General features: G+C 40.1%; 1 protein-coding gene across 2 annotated transcripts in view; it reads right to left on the bottom strand.

Annotated features, from left to right (window-relative positions):
* Positions 1-21,484, bottom strand: part of tgfbr3 (transforming growth factor, beta receptor III) — a 63,760-nt gene that overhangs the window by 13,088 nt on the left and 29,188 nt on the right. For both annotated transcript variants that reach the window (XM_069703983.1, XM_069703984.1), the window contains exons 4-10: positions 17,389-17,526; positions 10,172-10,355; positions 7,497-7,659; positions 6,885-7,032; positions 3,415-3,592; positions 2,914-3,200; positions 1,716-1,871 (exon numbers count right to left, since the gene is read on the bottom strand). In XM_069703983.1, coding sequence (XP_069560084.1) covers positions 1,716-1,871; positions 2,914-3,200; positions 3,415-3,592; positions 6,885-7,032; positions 7,497-7,659; positions 10,172-10,355; positions 17,389-17,526 — 1,254 coding nt within the window. The remainder of the gene's footprint in view (positions 1-1,715; positions 1,872-2,913; positions 3,201-3,414; positions 3,593-6,884; positions 7,033-7,496; positions 7,660-10,171; positions 10,356-17,388; positions 17,527-21,484) is intronic.

Here is a 21,484-nt window from a genome sequence, read left to right as displayed (position 1 = left end):
TATTTGATTAAATGAAGAGAGAGGACAATAACACTAACGGGGCTTTTTTGAAGTCGGCTCCAATTGTTAGCTGCCCTGCCCACTGACCACTGCTGAGTTACATCAACATATCACAACACAGTGGTGACAACAGCCAAAACAGATTATCTTTGATGTGTGGGGGCCCAGACAATGAAGATTTATCTTTTTTGATCAGAGGTCAGAGGTTGTCCTTGCATCCAAGTACTAACACAAAAGATGACCTTGGACATATGCCCAGGTTTTCCATCTGTATTGGACAGAAAAAGTGTTGTTCCCTCTCCAAAAGATTTCAAAAGGTCTGGGGGGAAGTGGTTTCTTGTTTTTTTCTTGCTGCTTGTTAGAACAAATACACTGAATGAATGCATTCCTTTATTTTGAAGTTAACTAGGGATGTCAAATGTGAATGTTGAGTCCCATACAAACAAATGCTTACAACTACCTTAAGTCAAACAGAAATATATTATCTTCTCACTTTTTGTGTGAGGGAATATAAATGACAATCGTACTGCATGTATTGTCAGTCTTTTTTTTAATTTGTACATATTAGAGACAACAGTTTTATAGACATATTTGAATGCGCAGAATCTAGATGCCAGGCGTCTGAATTAGCATTAAAAGGCAGGGTTGACATTTTACAACTGTAGGGCTGCATGAAGATACACAATAAACCTTGTGGTGAGTTACTGACTGGTGAATGTGAAGTAAACTTATTTTTTCCCCTTTTTTTGACAAGCCCCACAAAACATTGGTTATATGTCATCAGAATTTTTAGGATTTGTTAGTTAGCATTACACTCAGAAAATGGAGGCTAAAATTAGTCCATTGTCCGAATGAAAAGCGTAAGCTAGTAAGCTAACATTAGCAATGACTCCTGCTGGATGTTCGTTTTCATTCTTGTAATTTCAACATCTAAGGGACATTGAACTATCTGGTTCTTTGTGGAGTCGGGGTGTGTGAAATTGTTTGTTTTCAGGTCGCAGTCTCAACTTTAAAAAAGCTGTTCCATCATCATTTTTTAAGTAACATTTTTTTTAACCTGGAAGCATAAGCAACAGTCAACAATGCCCAAACTAGGTAACTATCCATCCATTATATATACCCGCTTTATCCTGAACAGGGTCACGGGGGGGCTGGAGCCTACTTTGGGCGAAGGCAGAGTACACCCTGGACAGGTTGTCAGTCTGTCACAGGGCCAACAAATAGAGACAGACGGAAACAAAGACCATTCATGCTCTCATTCACACCTAAGGGCAATTTGTAGAACCACCAATTAACCTGAGACGCATGTCTTTTGGACGGTGGGAGGAAGCTGGAGTACCCGGTGAGAACCCACGCAGGCACAGGGAGAACATGCAAACTCCAGACAGAAAGGCCCAAGCTTGGATTTGAACCCGGAACCTTTTTGCTGTGAGGCAACAATGCTAATCACTGCACCACTGTGCCAACCTAGGTAACTGTTACTTGTGAAATAATATGAACAATGCTTAATGCCAATAACGACTGTCAGTGGGACCTAAAACATCACAACCCCCTGCAGATCACTTCTGTCAGGGATACTATCACTGCTATCACTACAGTACATGAGACAACATTAATATCTAGCAGTCAAATGCAGTGAGAGGCCATTTTTCATGCTCCAGGTAGAGCAGGTAGGTTTGTTTAAACAAAAATGCAATACCAAGTATTATACTCACAGAGTTGATGTGGAGGGCCATTGGACTATCCTGCATGGGATATATGGCCGTCTCACAGCCAGTCAGAGGAGTTTCCAGTGTGTAGTGGGTGGCATTGACTGTTGCTTTGCATTCTGGATCTTGGAGCGTGAGGTTGGCAAGAGTAATCCCCTTTGCCTGAGGAAACATCAAACAATGGCAGAACTGGATAAAGATCAAAAATAATTCATTAATTTATTTTCAGAATCTTAAAAAAAAGAAGAAAAAGCTCGCCTGTGTGAAACTTTGAGTTCTCAGGAATAAACAAATCCCACAAGGTGGTCTAACTCCAGCTCCTACAGTAATTGCAGTCTCCACCAGTTTCCATTCTGTGATGTGGACTGATTGAGCTGTCCCAATGTTCAGAGGCCAAATGCCTGGAACAGTCCTGTTTGCTTCAATTTCAGCATGTGCGGGGATGATATGCGTCTTTCATTTTCTTATTTCACTTTTGTAGGACTGAAACATGCCTCCTCTCTTTGTGAACAGGAGGGGTCGTGGCAATGAGTAAAACAAACTTAGGCGTGTGTATTTAGATAACTTTAGCATTTGCTAACATGTTAGTACCTCAAATGTCCTGACAATGTTTGCTTTTAAAAATCTAGACCACAGTAACATGAAGGTTTGTGCTGGCCTTTTCTAATCACTGTGCAGAAAACATTCATTCAGCTTTTTAATTGGTCCAGTCACTCCTAATCTGTTTGGATGTCCTCTATTTTTCTTGTTTTCCATTCTTGTCACATCAAGTCTGTGTTGCATGAGCAGAGTTGTAAGAACAAAATACCCAAACTTCGTGTTTATGCCAACTAGCAATTTTCAGATGTGCACTTTAAGTTCATTTCAAATCATTTAGGACACAAAATTAAGTCTGATTAAGGATACAATTACTGTAATTTGTTCCATTTTCTGAAGTTCAGATTAAGGAAAAGACTGTTATTGAGTATCCAATATGAGAACAAACTGTATCTGAGTCATTTAAATGTAATAGTTTGGTCATTTTTGTGGCGTTTGTGCAAACAAAAAGATGTATTTAATTTGTAATGCTACACATACTGCCTCATCACCTTATATACGCCATTTAAAAGAAAAATATATATCCAAACTATTTAAAATTATCCTCACTAGTAGCCCTGTGAGCTTCTAGGTATCTATGATGAACAACATCCAGCTGTCCACTCACTTCTAGGCTATCTTTGTCGATGCTGACCACCATCCTTTTGTCCTCACACTGCACATTTAGGCCGACAGTCAGAACGCCCTGATGCTCCTCAGGCTCTCTGTTCTCCCAGGGCCGGTCGTCGAGGGCGGAGGGCAGCGGCAGGTGGGGAAGGCCATCAGACAAGTGTGGGGGAAATGGAAAAGGCAGACTAGAGCGTCGCGAAGCAGTTCCACCACCAGGATGAAGACTGGAATCACGCAGGATGGAGAGTTCAGGAGGCAACATGCTCTCCAGAGGATCCACCACATCTGGAAGTCACACAGAACCTCATGAGGCCAATTTCATGCTAGTTTCTCAATACAGCCTGGATAATGTGAAATATTGGTTATCAACAACATTGGAGCATCTGTTAAAATTTTGCATGCCATATTTTAGCTATAATTTAAACAAGCACACAGTTTCTATTTCTGCAAACAGATCATTTCAACCAGAGCGAGTTTAGAGGATTTTTCTTCAGATTACCTGGCTCTCTAAAATGGACATTGAAATGGTTAGCCACAGGAGTGCTGGTGTAAGATGTGACCGGACTGTAGCCATGCTCCTGTGCCCACTTGATCAAGGCTTGTGATCCTGATGGTAAGTGCTGCTTGGGGGATTTGGACACTGACATTTGTGAGTTAACACTCACGGTATCAGAGGCCTGTGGAGAGGAAAATGTTGTTTGTAGAAAAGGTGTGTTTGACACAAACTTATTTCTCAAAGAGTACATGTGGAGTACACATAATTTTTTTTTCATTCAGAAGCACACTCAAAAATGTTCAAGCAACAAAGTTGATGAATTAACATTGAAAAAAAAGTATGACATACTGTATATATTCATACCGTGTGCATGATCGTTATCCCTCTCCTTGTGTGCAGTTATAATGTGAAAACCAGTGGGGGACAATGGAAGTGGAAACCTAGTATACAAGACACTAGGATTGGTCTTAAAGCTCTGTTTTTGATCATGTTGAGACTGTAATTGAACAGTTCTACCGGTTCTGCAGTTGCCTACACTTCATTTTTTCACTTTCTGTGTGTGTTTGCGTGTGTACGCGTAAGGGTCACATATCTGTGAAATAGCACATGGCACCTATTGGTCCATGCCTACTGATACATATTACAAGACCAGTTAAAAAATTGTGTGTATAGCTGGACTGTGTGTGAAAAGCATTTTTAAAATTGCTTTTAATTTCAAATGATTACAAAAAGTTGTCACCTTCGGCTGACCAATGATGACTTCAACGGTCAGTCACGTGACAAATGGCCCACTAAGTTTATCACTCACTCAGTCAGTGTCAGCCATTCATATTTGTATGACTGACTCCGTTGTTCAGCTAAAAGCTTTCCATCAGCAAACCAGCCTGACACTTTTATTGTGAAACAGAAAAGGGCTACATGTTTGAATGCGGGTAAAAACAGAGGATACTTGGGCCGCTCAAAGCAGTGTCAGTGTATCTGCAACAAGCAGTAAGTGGCTGTAGGATACGTTACCACTTCACATTCGGCACAGTTATCTATTTTTTGTCCAATAAGTTACATTTACAAGTGAAATTCACACAATGTAGAGCCCTGGAAGAGCATGCATTCAAGTCAATTTAAATGTAATGTCCTGAAGATCTTCAGACACAAAAGACATGATTTATTATGCAGTTGTTATCACAGATATTCAACTTCAAGTATAGTCCTGCACTTATTCTGTGTCAAGTGTGAATCATATGAATGAGTGTGAGGTAATGGGCCTGTTGCAGCTCGACTATTGCTGAGAAACCAACATGTCAGTTTGCTCCTAAAATGTGTGTCCTGCCCTGCTGCTCCCTCTGAGGGAAGACTCATTCTTTCTCACAGCCATTTCCCACACATTCAAGCCTCTTGAGCAACACTGAGGAGAACACGGTTTCTGACAGAAGTAAGGCCTCTGTTTTATGAGGCCATCATATCACTTGCATAGCTGACGATCTCCCAAACACTGGTTGCACAAGCATCCTATGTACCACTTGTAAAAGTCAAAATGTCAGCTGCTGGGAAACTAAAAAACAACCTTGTTTTTAGACTGGCCCTTCAGGGGTTTAACATTGAGTTGACAATAATGAGAAATGGCATCGACACCTGTTTGTTGCCGTTTCTGGTTTATAATAAGCACAAAAACTTGAGATGTCTTGATTCCTACTAATCTGCCTTCATTTTTTTCACTTTCTGCGTGTGTTTGCATGTGTGTGTACTAAGGGACACGTATCTGTGCAATAGCACATGGCACCTATTGGTCCATGCCTACTGATACATGTTACAAGACTTTCACAGTCATGGTAACCATTTGAACGCAAACGCTCCATGTATTTTACTATCCTGCGAACATGCGCATGTATTGAATGTTGAAAAATCTCTGTAATAAAAAGGGTGTTGTTTAGGTTGTACAGAAAAATATGAGCACGGTTATATATCAACAGCTTTAATTAGCATGCAACACAAATACTGATTGGAATATCACATATTGGGCCATGAACCAAAATATGCTAAAAATGGAAAGTTTGGCCACAAAAAGTCACCAACGTTATTACACTGTGTTCAAAGGGAATGAATGTGTGTTTTGAATTTGATGGTAATCCATTTAGCTGTGTTTGAGATATTTCAGTTTAGGCCAAAGTGCTGGAGCAACAGACCAACCGACATTGCTGTCGCATGAACTATTCTACTAGCATGACTCAAAATGTTTAATGGCTCCATCTTCTAAAATGTTAGAATTTTCTGGACTTTATATCATTCTGTTAGATAAAAAAATTTAACTAGCGACCAGTTCTGTACTTTACTGCATATAATCTAAAAAGAAACAAACTAAATGTTTCAGTATATTTATTGGGCACATGATGCATGGCCATTAATTTGTGCTGTTTCTTTCACAGGTTTTGACCTGACATTACACTCTACCAACCTCACTGACTTACTCTACAGCAGTGGCCATGCAGCTGTACAAACACTGCGCCTGGCAAAAGTGCAGTGTCATGGCTGCAGCAGCACAGTACACCTACTGCATTACACACACACACGGAACCCCTGCACAGCTCCACTGAGTACAGGGCTAAGAGAGCAGAGGTACATACAGAACAATAGCAAACTGATGGTCAATGAGCGTCCATCATTTTGTAAAAACCAAAGTCCCCAGATATATGAACCCTTTTGAAGAATATTGGTGAGTCTCCTACAGCACTGTTGTTGTTTTTTTTACTCGAGAGAAAGACAAGGTATAACATTCCAACCCTGAAGCAAATATGGAGTTTGGATCACTGCCAGTTTTGCATCAACATGATTTACAGTTAAAATATTCTTCCAACATGTGCACAGGTGTCATATTCTTATGTTTCCTGAGGGTCCAGAGAGGCTTGTGTAGCACTAATGAAAACTTCATTTCAAAACTAAATATTCAGCTTAGTGCTCATATGTACTAGACTATATTTCCATATATTGTAGTAATTAGCCAGTATTTGTCTTTTGTATGAGTTGAGAGGCTCCTAACAGCTCACAGCTTAGAAAAGTGCCTGAAGCAAGTGCTATTCAAAATTCACATTATGACTGATGGGAAGCAGCTCTGGCTCTGTGCAGTTCATGTACAGCAGTAGCCTTGGCTCTGAAAATATGTGATGCCCCTGCCACTCCAGCCCCTGGCTCTCTGAAAGCAATGACAATCCCTGGAGCTGCCACAATGAAATTTCACAGTTCCCTCTAACCTGTTATCCCCACCCTGTCCTGCAGCGTGGAGCAGGCGCCAGTTCAACACACATCACAGTGTGACAAATTCTTTGGCCAGTGGTGAAAAGTGTTGACGTTTCTGTCTGTGACATGACTTGTGAGCAGCTGTGACGTGTGATACAACTTTATAAGATCTCCTGTGATGTCTGTGGAGCAAAAAAAAAGAAAAAGATGTAGAGCTTTTGTCTATTGTTATGCTGCCAGCTTACCACGACATCCAGCCTGCCAATGACATTGTGGGCTTTGACGACCCAGTTAACAGACTTAGCGCACTTGAGCAGCAAGACAATGTCACGGATCAGCGGGGCATCATCCTTCAGAGGCTGTAGATCCACTACGACATCCACCTGGAAAGCACTGCAGGATAAGAGAAAGATAAAAACATTATTTTGGATGTTTAGGTCTACATGTGTACTTTCTGTGTCTAGCCAACTAATTAAAAATATGGACGCATTCCCAGACATTTGCTCTACAGACCAGATAGCACCAGAGTGAGATACAGCAGTGAGATAAAGCACAGCTACAACACATTCCAAGATTTGTGTTCTTTTGGGTGCACAAAATAATCACTCCATTGGGAAGTGAGGACATTATCTGGCAACTTGTGCATAAGAGACCCAGTTTTGAAATATCTTCCTCCAAAGAACACCACTAAGTGAACAGACACAGACACAGACACTCAACACCCCTAACCCTCCCTCCTTACTGTTATGTTAGTTCCCATCAAAAACAATCTCCACAGAGATTAGTGAGAGGATCCCAACCTCTAAAATAAACTATGACAACATGTATTCTTGGCTTCGGCTGCTTGAGCAGGTCACCTGCTGGAGTTGGGGGCTTGGAGCTCAATGATGTGGACTTCTCGGTCTTTGTTGGGAACAGATAGGACGCATCCCTTTGATGTCTGTGGCTCCTCGTAGCTGCCCAGGTAGTTCAAAGAGAGGAACTTGGTATCAATCTTGCAGGTGTCAGAAAGTACCGGATCTGAAAGTGAAGAGATGTTTGTGTTACTAGTCGGGCGATCTGTGAGGCTATCTTCATCTCCCAAAGGAAAATTACAGCTTTCTGTTACCTCTCCACCACTGAGAGGTCAGAGCCCGAGGTCAGCGACAGAACAGCAACCCCTACCTCTGAGGTATTCAATGTCTTGCTCAAGAAGACTTTGCTGGGGTGAATGTTTGCTTTGACCCAGCTGTTTGAAATTGACAAACAGTTTCCTTGGAGCCTTACAGCTAGTATTCCCATTGATTCCCTCCTAAATGCAGCACTAACAAAGCCCAGGCATGTGTTCTCAACAAAGTTGGGTGTAGTGTGGTTGGCATGACCTGTTTTTCTATCAACAGGGAAATGTCTTAGATTGTATGTGGGAAGACTAAGCAAAGACTTTTACCAGAGTTCCTTCATAATAACAGGACAATAATATTAAGAGACATATTATATCAAATCTTCTTGTGTTTTTTCCTCCACTTTCCTCAAAAAATTCATGAACACAAAAAATTAGGCTTCTTCTCAGCACACAGAGAAAACACAAGACAGATGCTTCCTTATTTGGCAAACAGAAATTTGGACAAAGCGTAAACTGGAGGTTGGCACCTTCCACTTGTGGCACTTTAAAGAGCTGAGGAGAGACCGTAAGTATGGAGCCAGTTAGGAAGCAAAGTCAGGATCCGTCCATCTTCATGAAACTGAAGATGTGGAGGAGTGGAAATCTACTGCTCATTACTTGAAGTAAACATCATGGTACTCTGGGGTTTTGCCAAACCACAGCCCCCAGTCACAAGAGCCAAGCGCTTGAAGGCTGAGCAACCACTCTGCTCTCTATTGCAACTAACAACATAGAGAACTTACTTATCACCAGTAGTAGTTGAGCCATTATTTCTGTCCAGACACAAGCTTTGCTTTGTTTCCTTGTAGTGAAAGATTCTCATTTAAAACAAGATATTCTATCTGAGAGCTGATGAATTGGGAAGCTGGATGTGCAGTCTGTTCACTGTATGAACCAGCCTGCAGAAAATTAACAATTGGAAGTCAACATGTTGAAGATCATGCCTTCCCTAATAGTCCCTCAGTGCTTCTTCACTTTATACATACACCTCCCTCACCTTAATTATTGGAAAAATTGGAAAGGTGTGAATTGTCTTTTGCGTACCGTCTTTTTTCCTCCGACCCGCATCTTATCTGCCAACCCACAGTCTGTAGCCCCCCACATAGACATTACACTACTTTTTTATTTTTACATATTAGAGCAATCCTTTATTATCAAATTATCCAACACCAATTTGCAGAAGAGACAATTATTGGATGTTTTTTAAGTTTTGAATCTATTGGTAATATAATTTGTGTTTGTTTGTTCACACTTTAAACAGATACATCATTTGCACTTCAGTTGTATTTTTAACAAAGTAGTTGCTCTGAGAGTGTTTGTTGGTCCTAAAATTCTGTGACTTGTAGTACTGTCTTGGTTTTACCATCAGTAATCATGGGTGTCATAAAATTAACCACAACTAAACTCAAGTTTAAAACTTTAAATATTAAGTTGCCCATGTCAGTGATTAAGTATTCTGACTTTATATTTTACTTTCTCTAACTTCTAACAACTTAATTTCCTCCTCACCTGCATATTTTCAGACACTGACATACGTACAAACAAACTTAAAATGTAGTCAGCCGGAAAAACTATAATAGCCTCAAACAAAGGGCAAATTTGTTGCTAACATGTGGTATAAGTATGAAGTTGTGTTCCAATGTGTTCACAAAAATGATTCAGTTAAAGGTGGGTGCAGGTCCCATTATGCAGTAATTTAGGCACAGACACTATTAGACAAGCTACAATATACTATGCTAAAATAAATGAATAAAGTGTTCAGTGTCCTTGCTGGTTGTTCCAACACATTCAGAATCATTACCGTTAGCATTGTTATTAACAGGCAGCTCACTTTGTGCATGCCCTTGTAAAATATACATCTTAGGGGCTTTATTATTGCCATTTCACATATCTCTGTAATTTAGCACAGTGTTAACAATGTGACTTATAACATTATTTCTCAGCCATAAAACTCAAACCATTTCTGATGCAACAAAAATAGTATTTAAGTAATTAAATTAATGTAATAAATGACTAGTCGACTATTGGCTTGAACCAGTGATTGCTAGTCTACAAGGAGAATCTTAAATCATTTATTTATACATTTAAAAAGTATCAGTGTATTTATTCTGCATGTAAAAACTTTAAAGTTTTGCCAAAATACAATCATAATTATTCTGGGGTCTAATAAGTCTTAAGGCAGTAAGCAGCCAAAACCTAGAAATACCACAAGCATCTTGTTAAATAGTCTGAAAGGGTGACTGTCTATTGAAGGAAGGAAATTACTTTCCAAGAGTAGTGCATGTACACCTCTAGTCTGGGCTAAAACACAAAAGCTAAGTAAAGTTATAAAAGCGAGGGTGCCTTGGGGCCTAGAGCTATGTTTGGGAACTTTGAGAATCTGGTGCACACCTTCTCCAACTTTGATGTAGATGGCTTGAGTCATCCTGAGCTCAGAGAAAGAGGTGACGGCCCTGTACTTTTTCTGGGCCCAGTTGAGGAGGTGCTCATTGCCGTGGGGAAGGGTCTCCTCCAGGATCTGGGCGAAGAGGGAGAAGTTTCCCGGCTTGAAGTAGACCTCTGAGCCCTCAGATACCTTGAGGAGGAGAAAAGGCAGGAGTGTTAGAGGACAAAGGAACTGCTGGGATAAGCTCTTACCAGTTCTATGCAATGTGCTTTCTTCAGTTTGTTCAGCTTTACTTGGGTCCAACATCCATTTCAGTTAAGTTATTTGCAAAAGAAAAAAATATTAAGAGTGATTTGTTGATTTTAGCTTTGCTCATCCTTATTTTTCCACAATTTTTTTTTTTATTGTAAAATGAAAAACCTGCAGGTAGATGAAAAAAAGAGCTGATCCTTTCCAAAAATTAAACCAGCAATTTAAGCACTGGTGAAACCCAATTATTCACACTTCATCCCAGCCGTTACTGCAAAGCTTCTACAAATATGCTCTGCATATTTTTACACATGTTCCTCTACACAAATGGTGTCTGGTTGCCAGTGTTTATAAGGTGCTGTGTGGAGTAGTGTGTCATCACAAATGTGCAGGTGTCCTTCAAATTGGCCACAAGGGGTAACAGAGAAGACACAAATACTTGACAGAGACAGACAGATAAACTGACATAAAGGCCAAGACATACAGAAAACAGGTCAAATAAATGGTTAAACTTCTTGCATCTGACACATCACTGAATATTACAGTGATATAAATGGCGGTTGCTAACTGTGAGATGTTAACAGTCACAAAAAAAAACAAAAAAAACATACAAATTAGGGAGAAGAGACAGGAAGACTGGCCTAGCTGTTTTTTTTTAGGAGGGACCATCTTTGGCATTAAATGGAGCTCAGCCCACGTGCCTCATTTCAAAGACATAAACATTCGCATGTGCTGAAAACCTACCGAACAACCAAATGAGTCCAAGTGCATGGTCTAGACAGCCTACCTCATTTGATGTCCCTGCTTGTTTTTCTTTCTTCCGAGGTATCCTATCTGTATGCCTGAGCTGAGACAGTGCTGGCAGGCCCAATTAAAACGTGAAATCCTTTTGAATCCGAGAGGAAGACGTGAGACTATGATGTTACGAAGTTGTCCCTAAATTAAAATCATGCTTTAATGATACCGGAATAATATCCCTTCAAGAGTTTAGGTTCCTTAGACATAACTTTTCAAATCCCCTCATGGGCAACATCTGTCTGACCTCTGGACGCTCCTTTCGATGTTCCTGGCATTGTCACCAGAGGCCATAAATTCTGGGTACAGACAGATTCTGTCGAAGAATTCAGGTTGACTTTATTTTTAGTGTGTTTACTACAATAAGAAATAACAGAAAGAAAGAGGAGAGAGGCGGCGCCCTGAACAGCCAAGGAGCGGCCGGGGTTTCTTTGCTAAACTTGCCAAGCTCAGCAGACTTTATCAGTTTAATTGCGGGAATACAACCATAATTAGTCACAAAGAATTAGAGGGGAAAGCCTGAAAGCCAAATTAGCTCCAGGCCTTCCAGAGAGCTGAAAACCTCAGGAATTTGAAACAGGGAAGTGAGGGACCCAATCTGGGCTTTAACAAACTCTCTCTCCCCCACGCTCACTCTCTCTCTCTCTCTCTCTCTCTCTCTCTCTCTCTCTCTCTCTCTCCCCGTTCTCTCTCTCAGCTGACAGACCAAAAAGTGCTGGAAACCAAAACCAATTTCTGTCATTGGCTTAAATAGAATATATAAATATAAATACTCTGCACTGCATATTATTTATATAAGCTGCCATTCAATACTCTAATGTTACTTTTGTTGCCATGGTACTAACATAAAGCTTCTTTTTTTTTTTTGCCTTATTAAATTCAAACTGTTGCAGTGGCAGAGCATAAGGCACTCCATGTAATCTGTTTTATTTATTCTAACATTGGAAAACTAGAAAAAGAATTAAAAATACATTGTTTTGGATTGGTGTTTGCCTCATGACCAACCTTGCCAGCAGCAAAGGGCTCACAAAGCTCTATCCAGTGCTCTTCTGAGGGGCAGGCAGCAGCCCGTGGCTAAGTGAAGCATAAAACTTCACTGTATGAAAATGGAACGCAGCTCTTCTTAAGCAATCTATTGCTATTACTATTGAAACTGTCTTGAATGTAGAATTCCATAGTTAAGACTTTGTGATGTGTTCTGGAGTAGAAAATTGTAAAAAAAAAAAAAAATTGATATTACTCCGCTTTTATAGGAATTCCTCAGTCTTGGCAGTACAAACAAAGAATATAGAGAAGTTAGCTGCGTACAATTTAGACTGAAAGTCGTGTCACTGTTGACTTCAGTCTAAATTGTAGGCTGAGTATTCTACATGATTACTTTGATGCCCTCTTTTGTAAGATAACATTTTTTCATTATCTCGCGTGATAAAAGCACATCTGCCAGTGCTGAGTATCGTGCGTTATCCAAAACATTTAACTGTATATTTCCTGCCCTTTCTGCTTATTAGCATCGACATTTTATGGCCATATGTGCAGTAAAAAGGAGAAGGCATGCCAAATGTTTGAGATCAATTATCATGGAGCTGGAATCCTCTGCTGCATTCTCACCGATCAACACCCTTCGCCTGGGAAAATCGCAAAAAGCTGTTTGTAAAACAAGGTGTTGCAAACATAGCGGGGTGATGGAAAGTGCAGAAAGGGTTGATAGATAATGTGCGCATGTAATAACTCTCTGGTGATAGAAATGTGATAAATGCGTTTATGGCTGATTTGATCTTCTCTCTCTTGATGAGATACAGGGAGCTAATCACACTGCTCGCTGCATATGTGCGTGTGTTCCTGAGAACTGGCAGGCTTCGCTGTGGAGAAAACAATACCATATGTCTCAGCGCCACTCTGGAGCATTCCTCTGCCGTTCCTGTCTCTGAATAAAAACCAATAGTGGCTACTCGTGGTTTCCATTAACAATTACAGTTAGGGGAGCATGCGTGTGAGAGCTCATACTACAAGTCTTCAGCTAATGAAAAAAATACAGGAGTGAAACAGCAAAGCTTGGCAAACAAACAATAGCAACCACAAGCCAACAGTGAAACTTAACAGAGTTGTTCCATCAAGAATCATGAAACATTTGCAGATCAAGCTTTTCAAGCAGGGATTCAGCACAGCTCTCCGCCTCAAACCCCAAAAAAGAAATGTATACATTTGGTTACAAAGACAACCTCTCTGCATGTTTCTCACTTTAAATCCTGGTGTCCCCTTTTAAAAAGCAATATGGCCTTCATACAAATTCATATTTCATGTCATTTTAGACCCACGATGATTGCTGCCTGCTACTGATTGACAAGTCTTACTGCAGAGAGCATGTTTTACAACAAAAGTCTGGATTTTGGCATTTTAAAAGCCGGCAGGGTCCAGTGGCCAACAGCAACAGTGTGTTCAACATCTCTGAAGCTTTTCCAGGCAGCCCATCTGTGTCCACGGAGCCCAGAGCACTGGGACCAGGAAACAAGGACTGGCAGGCCTGATTCAAAGTTCTATTAGCCCCAGGAAACAGCCTCTCCAGTGGAAAGGCAGAATGAGGGAGGTCTGGCAGTGAGTTTCTGTTCTGAAGTGTAAAGCCAAAACCACCTCCTCTTGACTCTGTTGCTCTGTGCTCTCACCACAGCAACATCTAATTTCCATAGTTAAGCAGAGATCAGCAAGTGTGGGAATGGTCGAGGTCTCCAATGATTGACTTTGCATCAGTGGTCATGGTAATTATGTATTTTATGTTTTTAATTCAACTGACTGTTTGCTCAACTCCTAAAAAATATGATCAAATATTAGCATATTAGCACAAACTGGCTCCACACTATAAAACAGGATCATTTTTTTTTTGTCATTTAAGATTCTATATCCACTGAGAAGTATGCAGATTTGTTTTGCCTGAGACACAGCCTGGCATTCAGCTCCAGTCTTTGAGCACAAAATCCTATGATGAATAGCCATCCATCCATCCATTATCTATACCCACTTTATCCTGAAGAGGGTCACTATGGGCAAAGGCAGGGTACACCCTGGGATAGATGCAAGAACAGTCTATCACAGGGCCAACACATAGAGACAGAAGCAAAGCCCATTCTCACTCTCATTCACACTTAAGGGCAATTTGTAGAATTACCAAATAACCTGACATGCATGTCTTTGGACAGGAGGAGCAAGCCGGAGTACCCGGAGAGGCAGGCACGGGGAGAACATGCAAACTCCACACAGAAAGGTTCAAACCCAGAACCTTCTTGCTGTGAGGTGACAGTGCTAACCACTGCACGACTGTGCCGCCTTGATAAATTGCCATCAAGAGAAAATTCATCACACCTTTAAGACTGTTCTTGTTTTTAAAGACTCAGGAAGAAACATTTAAAAGTCGGTAATTTTCAACAAACGTGTGGATCTGACGTTAACTTAATGAGCCACCCACTTACAGCTGTTAAATCTGAAAAAGTCAGCAGTCATCAGCTAGTTTTGAGCTTTATCTCTGTCATAAAATTAAGAGAAAAAAACGTTACAATGCCTTTTCAATGGTAAATTTGTAATTATTATAATTGTAAGCCGTGTATGTGCAAAGCAGGAACAGAAAGCGTGATAACTGTAGCAACTGTAAGTAAGAAATGCTTAGTGAATGGTCAGTTGTAATTTATTAGTGATGAAAAGATTTAGTCTTTATTAACATTGAAAAGAAAGCTGGTGATCGTTCCTCCAGCAAGATATTGTCTGGTATTTCTATTTTGTGGCACATTAATGAGGTGTCACTGTGGAGGAACAGCGTCTGGGACTCCTCTGGGTTATGGCCATATGCAGCAGTCAGGCTGGTGGGTAAGATACCAACAGCTTGCACTGTCAAGAGTGCGCCGTGCTGTCACTCAAACACAAAATACTTAACACTTAATTCAGCAGGGACCCTGTAGTCGGTCAGAGCCATTAGCTCAACTTTGTCTGACTGCAGGAGCCTCCTTCTTCACTGTTAATATTCCCTTTATTTCTTCTCCCACCACTTGAAAATCTGTTGTGTGTCAGAATAATATCATACAGAAGGGCCAAGACAGAGAAAACTGACACCTCAGTTTTGTCTCAATTTTTTTTTATTTTTGCTCCAGTAAAATTAATAGCTGCATGTGTAGTTATTGCAAATTAATCTGAAGATGAACATTGATTTAATACATAAATGTGTCTTAGAATTTAAAAAGTAAATCCAGAGTTGCATCTGTTTCATTTGAGATTAAGTGGAAGTAAAAACTCTGCAAAAGCACTGATGTTCAACATCATTTGACACACAGCAGCAGCTCTCCCTGACTCTATGTTTTAATGATGGTTTTCAGCTGTCTTCTGTCTGCCACCACTGACAAGGGGAAGACGTTTATGGTGATGCTGACCTGCTGGTCTTTACAGAAACACCCAACTCACTGGCCGCACATGATCACAGCTTAAGAAAACACCAGCAGGCCAGATGCACATCCATCTGTATAAAAAGCATCAGTTTCTTTTGACATGAGCACATTTCCATTACTACAGGAAATAATACATAAAAGGAGCATTTGGCACTCAAGCCTCACGATGATCTTACTTACGCACAAGAATATTAAGAAAATATTTTTGGTGCATTCCAGTTCACCTCACTTATTGGTTAGTCAATTTTGGAGAAGTTTTGTTTAGAACAACAGATTATTTTATAAAACAACTTTATTTGAATGCTAGATGAGGAGGAAACAATACCTGTCTATATGCAGAGGTGATGATTGCTAATATGACAGTGTGATGAAAGTCACTGTCAGATAAGCCTAAAAAAGTCTAGAAGCATATTAATATATTGCTCTAAATGTCAAATATGCTGGGACACACAGAATAAGTAAGTGAAACACATAGTAGTTCTTAATATACTATATGTCTTGTCTAGATGAGCCTGCACATAACACAAGCATATCCCAATAAGTGCATATTCTTCTTCATGTCATATCGACTTTCCCAGCAGGATGTCCTGTGTTTGAAAAGTAAGCAAGAAAAGATTCAACCACGTATGGAAATAATTTGTGTACCTGATGCTGCATTCTTGCACAATGCCGTGGTGTTAACATACAATTGAAAAATATTACTTTGGGGAAAGTCTTCAGAGAACACAGAGGCAAAGAAAGAGCTTCCATAGCAATGTAACATAATGAAGCTACAGCTGAGGCTTCTGGGTCTCTCTTTGCTATGATTTTCTCATGTGATACACAGGCTTTAAACATGAGCACTGAAGCAGTCCATTTTTACATTTTTTATTAAGTTTCCCAGAGAGGTCCCCTGGTACCTTCACTAAATATGGCTGGCTCCCCAGGGGGCCTGAGTCCAGCTACACCGAGATATCCCTCACTAAACCATCCTTCTCCATTTGTACCCTGGTCCTGACAAAAACCTGTATCCTGTTATTTTGATATAGCAGCAATTTTAAAGCAAGAGGCGGATTTGCCTTGAAAACACATGAAAGCAGAATTTATAGACAAAAACAAAACATTTCTAAATTCAGTACACTCAGGTTTTCCAACCACAACCTTTCTTGGTCTGATATAACCGGTGGTGGTTCTACTGTGGCTAATGTTAGCAAACTTTTAGATGCTGTGTAAAGATTCTTTTGTCTTTTTCTTTGTTGGCACACCAATCTCACAATTAAGATTAAGACAGTTTACAAACCAATTAGAAACACTCTTCCTGCATTACTGCAACAAAAATCAGTGGTTGAGAGGACAGATCATATCTTCCTCAGTAAAGCTTTAGGGCATTATTTTTCAGTACCACACCTTCCTCGTTGTTCGGGTTTCCGTGGTACACAGTCAACGTATCAACACAACTGTTAAGAGAAGGTTGGGAATATGACCTGTAGAGTGTGAATCAAGCTAACAAAGTATCATAAATATATGACCTATGGGTTTATAAAGAATAATACTTCACCACAATGACTGTGCATGCATGCCATCCAGATCCAACCCTTAACACGAGAAAACATTTTTGAAGTGCAGAAAGGCCTCTTCTGCAAAATTTACATCACTTCACATATTTTACTCATAGAAGAAAGCTACTGAAACAGGAATACAGTTTAGCCTGTGAGGAAATGAATACATGGTTTTAGGAAGAAGGATTTAAGGGCTTTTAGTGATGCTGGACTCACATGAAAGGTATGTTTGAAGAGCAGTGCCAGGTTCTCCGCCTTGACATTCCAGATCAGTGGCTGAGGGGAGTTCAGCACAAAGACCAGGGCCTTCTGGTGGTGCAGCATGGACTGGATGGGCTTCAGATGCAGCGCAATCTGGTAAAGTAAAAGAAGAAGAAGGAGCAATTAGAGTCCAGAACAAACAAACTCATAAAACTCTGTCATCATACTGAGATACTAGGAAAAACACAGACAATTCACAACAACATCAGTCACAGTCCATAACATGAACCCAAGCTTTGATTTTCTCATGCGCACTTATGTAAAAACAGAAACGTCAGGCGGTACACAGCCACCATGCTGGTGTAAATGCAGCTCTGCTATGTTGTAGATTGTTCTTCTTTATCAGGCTTTGTGGTTGTTTATGTACTCACTTTGCTGATAAACTCACAAAGGCGGCATGCTGTGTTCTCCCTAAAAGGCACTTGCTACACTCTGATATGTACCCTCAGCGGGATCTGAACTTTCACACACTGGAGTCTTTGTTAACAGAGGGGAAAAAAATAGTAAGTGGCGGGTCTCTGTTACCATCTCTAGAGCGTGTAACTATGCCTTTGGTTCTCAGGCTGCCATTAAAATAGATTTAGTTAGTGAGACGAAAACAAACCTGCATGTTTGGGGACTTAAACTGTTGTTTTCTTGTTTCCAGTGTTAAACTTGTCTGGATCATTTGGACCAATTCAAGTCAGGTGGTTCAGTGCCTGAGTGTTTACTGAAGCAAAACCCATCTCAAGCAAGCATTAGTTGTTTTTTTTTACTTTTAAATTCCACCCCATAGTATGCAAGCACCGTCATTACCAATGCTTACTTAGGAGCTGATCAACTTTCTCAATTGTTCTCTCATGCTTTGATGAGAACTGACAGTCTGGAGGGTTTGATAGTCTATCTGACACTTCTTTGAGCATCATTCCCTGTCTTTTCTCAGACTAATTAAATTAGCTGCATCCCGTGTCAGCAGTAAAAGCCTGTAAATCATTAATTCAACCCACACGGATTCACATTATATGATGTAACGGCCTCTACAGTACCTTAATCAGTTGTAGTTCACCCAAAAATACAACCTTTGTACTTCCACTGAAACTAATAACAGAACAAACAACCTGCAATTACAATGATGGGGACTGTAAAAATGAGTTGAGAGGTTAGTATTAGGAGTGTTTGAAAGAGTTAACAGCTGGAAAAAAAACTCATAGCAATAAATTGTTTGGATGTGTTTATGTTGTGCATATTATCAAGACAGAGATCTACATAGTGAATGAAAATATGTAACATTTTTCTGGTAGGCTGCAATGATGTGCTTTTTATTTCAGTTACTATAAATCATTGAGACAAACAATACTGTGCTCTTTTAGATGGATTTGTATATGGACAAATTGAACTATAAACAGTCTGCTATGGGTTCTGAACCAGACTAAATACTGGATGACGTAAAATATCTGCTTTCATCTGTTCACATCTGCAGCATTGATATTTCTATATGCTGTGAGTGGGGCTGCAATTTGAAATATCACCCTTTTCAAATGGATCTTATCAAGGAATCCTGAGAAGACATAAACTACAAGTAGCTGTATAATTTTATCAGAATTCTTTCTCGTAGAAACAAAATAAGTTTTTCATTGTGCTCAAAGAAAACATCTTTTAATAAATCCCTAACTCTGATGCATTTATTTCAACAAATAAATATCAGTGTTTCTATAAACTGCATTCTTAAGAGTACTGGTATTTATACCAACCACTGGTTTATCTATTGTTTATTTATTATTGATAATGTAGACTTGTGTTTGGTCTCAGGCTTCCCATTGAATAACATCATAATTTGACTGCCCTGATTTGTAACACCTGCCCCAGTTGGGATAAATGCCAGTTTGGTGGCTGTTGTGTTTTACTCTGAGGAATGCAGTGTGCGAATACGTTGCTTTCCCTTTGTTTTGTGGATGTTCCCGTTTTTTGAAGCCTCCTTGCAGCCACCACACACACATTTCAATCAGTTGCTGAAGATCATTAAATATTAAGTTTAATTTGTAGACCATCATTACAATTTTAAGTGCAATTATTGTCAAATAAAATCTGAAATTGGAAACATTCGGCAAGCTAGACTAAGCAACCTCCACAAAGATGCAATTCTACCCAGAAAAGAAAGTTTTTTATGTTCTGGCAGGCTTGTCGCAGTGATACTGCATGAAGTCATTTTGCAAGAGACACCGATAGAATAAACAGTGAACATGAATCATCAAAGCCCATATAAAGCATTATCAGTCCTCAACAGATGTAAGCCTCAAGCAACACAAACCGCAGTGTTTGTGGTCCATGAAAGTGCTGCAAAAATCATAAAAATGTCCCTCTGAGACAAGAAAATGGAAGAAATTACTAAACACTTGTCTATGAGACAATCTGGATGATGATCCAAATAAACAGATTAGAGACTTACTGCTCACTCTCTCTTTCCCTTTATTTTTTTTATTTATTTATTTTTTTTACAATTTTTTCCTCTCCTTAATCCAGACACTGGAAAAAGCGAGTGCATCAGTCCTCAGAGAATAACAACAACCAAGATATAATCATACCTGGCTTGGCTTTGAGGCCCTGGCTTTGAAAGATGGAAGAGGGAGGTAGCAGGAGAATAAGAGTGAAGGAGAGAGTTGTAAAAGATGAGGAATTTTAAACCCAGACAGAAACATTTCCAGAAGACGTGAGTCACCTGCAAACACAGTCATAAACAGAGCTCTGAGAAGTGAAAGTGCCAAACGGCAATGAGGGTCAAAAAGGGTGAAAACTGTGGTAATTTATAAAAATAAAAAATCCAAGGTTAACTGTCAAGTTTAATAGGGATACTACCAATCTAACTGGGTTGCACAGTGTAAGTGATGATAAGAACTGAACAGCAGCTGGTGTGCATCATGAGTTCTGGTGAGGCTGGTGGGCATAGCAACAGACCTTGTCATACAGCCAGAGTGTGGAGAGAAGAGGTACAGAAACACCAGGCATCAAAGTACCTCTTTTAGTTTTTGCGAGGATCAGGTGGCACTGAGTTGTCCTTGGTGCAGACAGCTACCTTCAGCGAACCCAGCAGGGTCTGCTGGGGATGGGAGGCCACGCCTGATTGATTATCAGAAGGCTGGCAAAGGGATTTAGGGGTGCAGGGTCCATTACAGTTAAGGGGCGCATTTGCCAGCAGCCATGGATGAAGGCTTGTCTAGGCCTATCACATTACTGAAATTAAACCCCACACTGGGGACGACAGCTGTAGCAGAATAAGTAAGGCTCGTCACACAGCACACCATTAGTGGCGGTAGCATGTGTAAACAATTGAAACGTTTGAACAAAAACAATACAGCGTCAACTTTAAGCTGTAAATCAGCTCCAGCAACAAACTGCAGCAAAAACCAAATAGATAATTCATACATAAGCCTTTTTTTTTCTTTTTTTTAAACCCAGCCACATAGCTATAGATCCTACTGATGGCCGTGACACTGTAATCGTATTGGGTGATTTCTCTTTAGCATGTGGTTGCAATTTCATGACCTTTCAAGCAACTAAATTGCACTACGTTTCAAATGTGCTCAGAAAGCCTGCATCAGCATTGTAATGTGATACTTTCACAGTCAAATATTGTGCTCAGCAGTGTAAACAGCAGCCACCCTGCAGTCCGAGCTCAGTATCAGCACAGCTCAGTGTCCTTGCAGGAAAAGGGAGTTTCCTTTATTGACAGAGCTAATTAAGTGTCTGATGAGTCCCAGTGATTCGGAGAAAACCCAAAACATCCTTTAATTAGCCAAAACTTTGACTAATCTAGGAACACACTCTCCCTCCCAGGAAATAATAATCAACTTGAGAACGAAAGAAAGCAAAATGTATCCCATGACAGTGACCCAGGATGACTGGCTTGCATGTTTTAAAAAGGAATCAGTAAGGGTTTAAGCAGATTGACACCCAAGAGTATTACAGAAAAACAAGTTAAGACACTAAACTTCATAGACAAACTGATGAATGTTAAACCCTAAAGCACTGATGGTTTAAAACACGGAGGGCTGGCAAGGAACTCAGCTAAGAACAG

Source organism: Brachyistius frenatus, unplaced genomic scaffold (genome assembly GCF_029030835.1).
Source record: "Brachyistius frenatus isolate BFR_SWC_R1_liver_20210118 unplaced genomic scaffold, ASM2903083v1 Contig_49, whole genome shotgun sequence".
Taxonomy (NCBI): Eukaryota; Metazoa; Chordata; class Actinopteri; family Embiotocidae; genus Brachyistius; species Brachyistius frenatus.
This window is presented reverse-complemented; position numbering and strand designations above follow the sequence as displayed.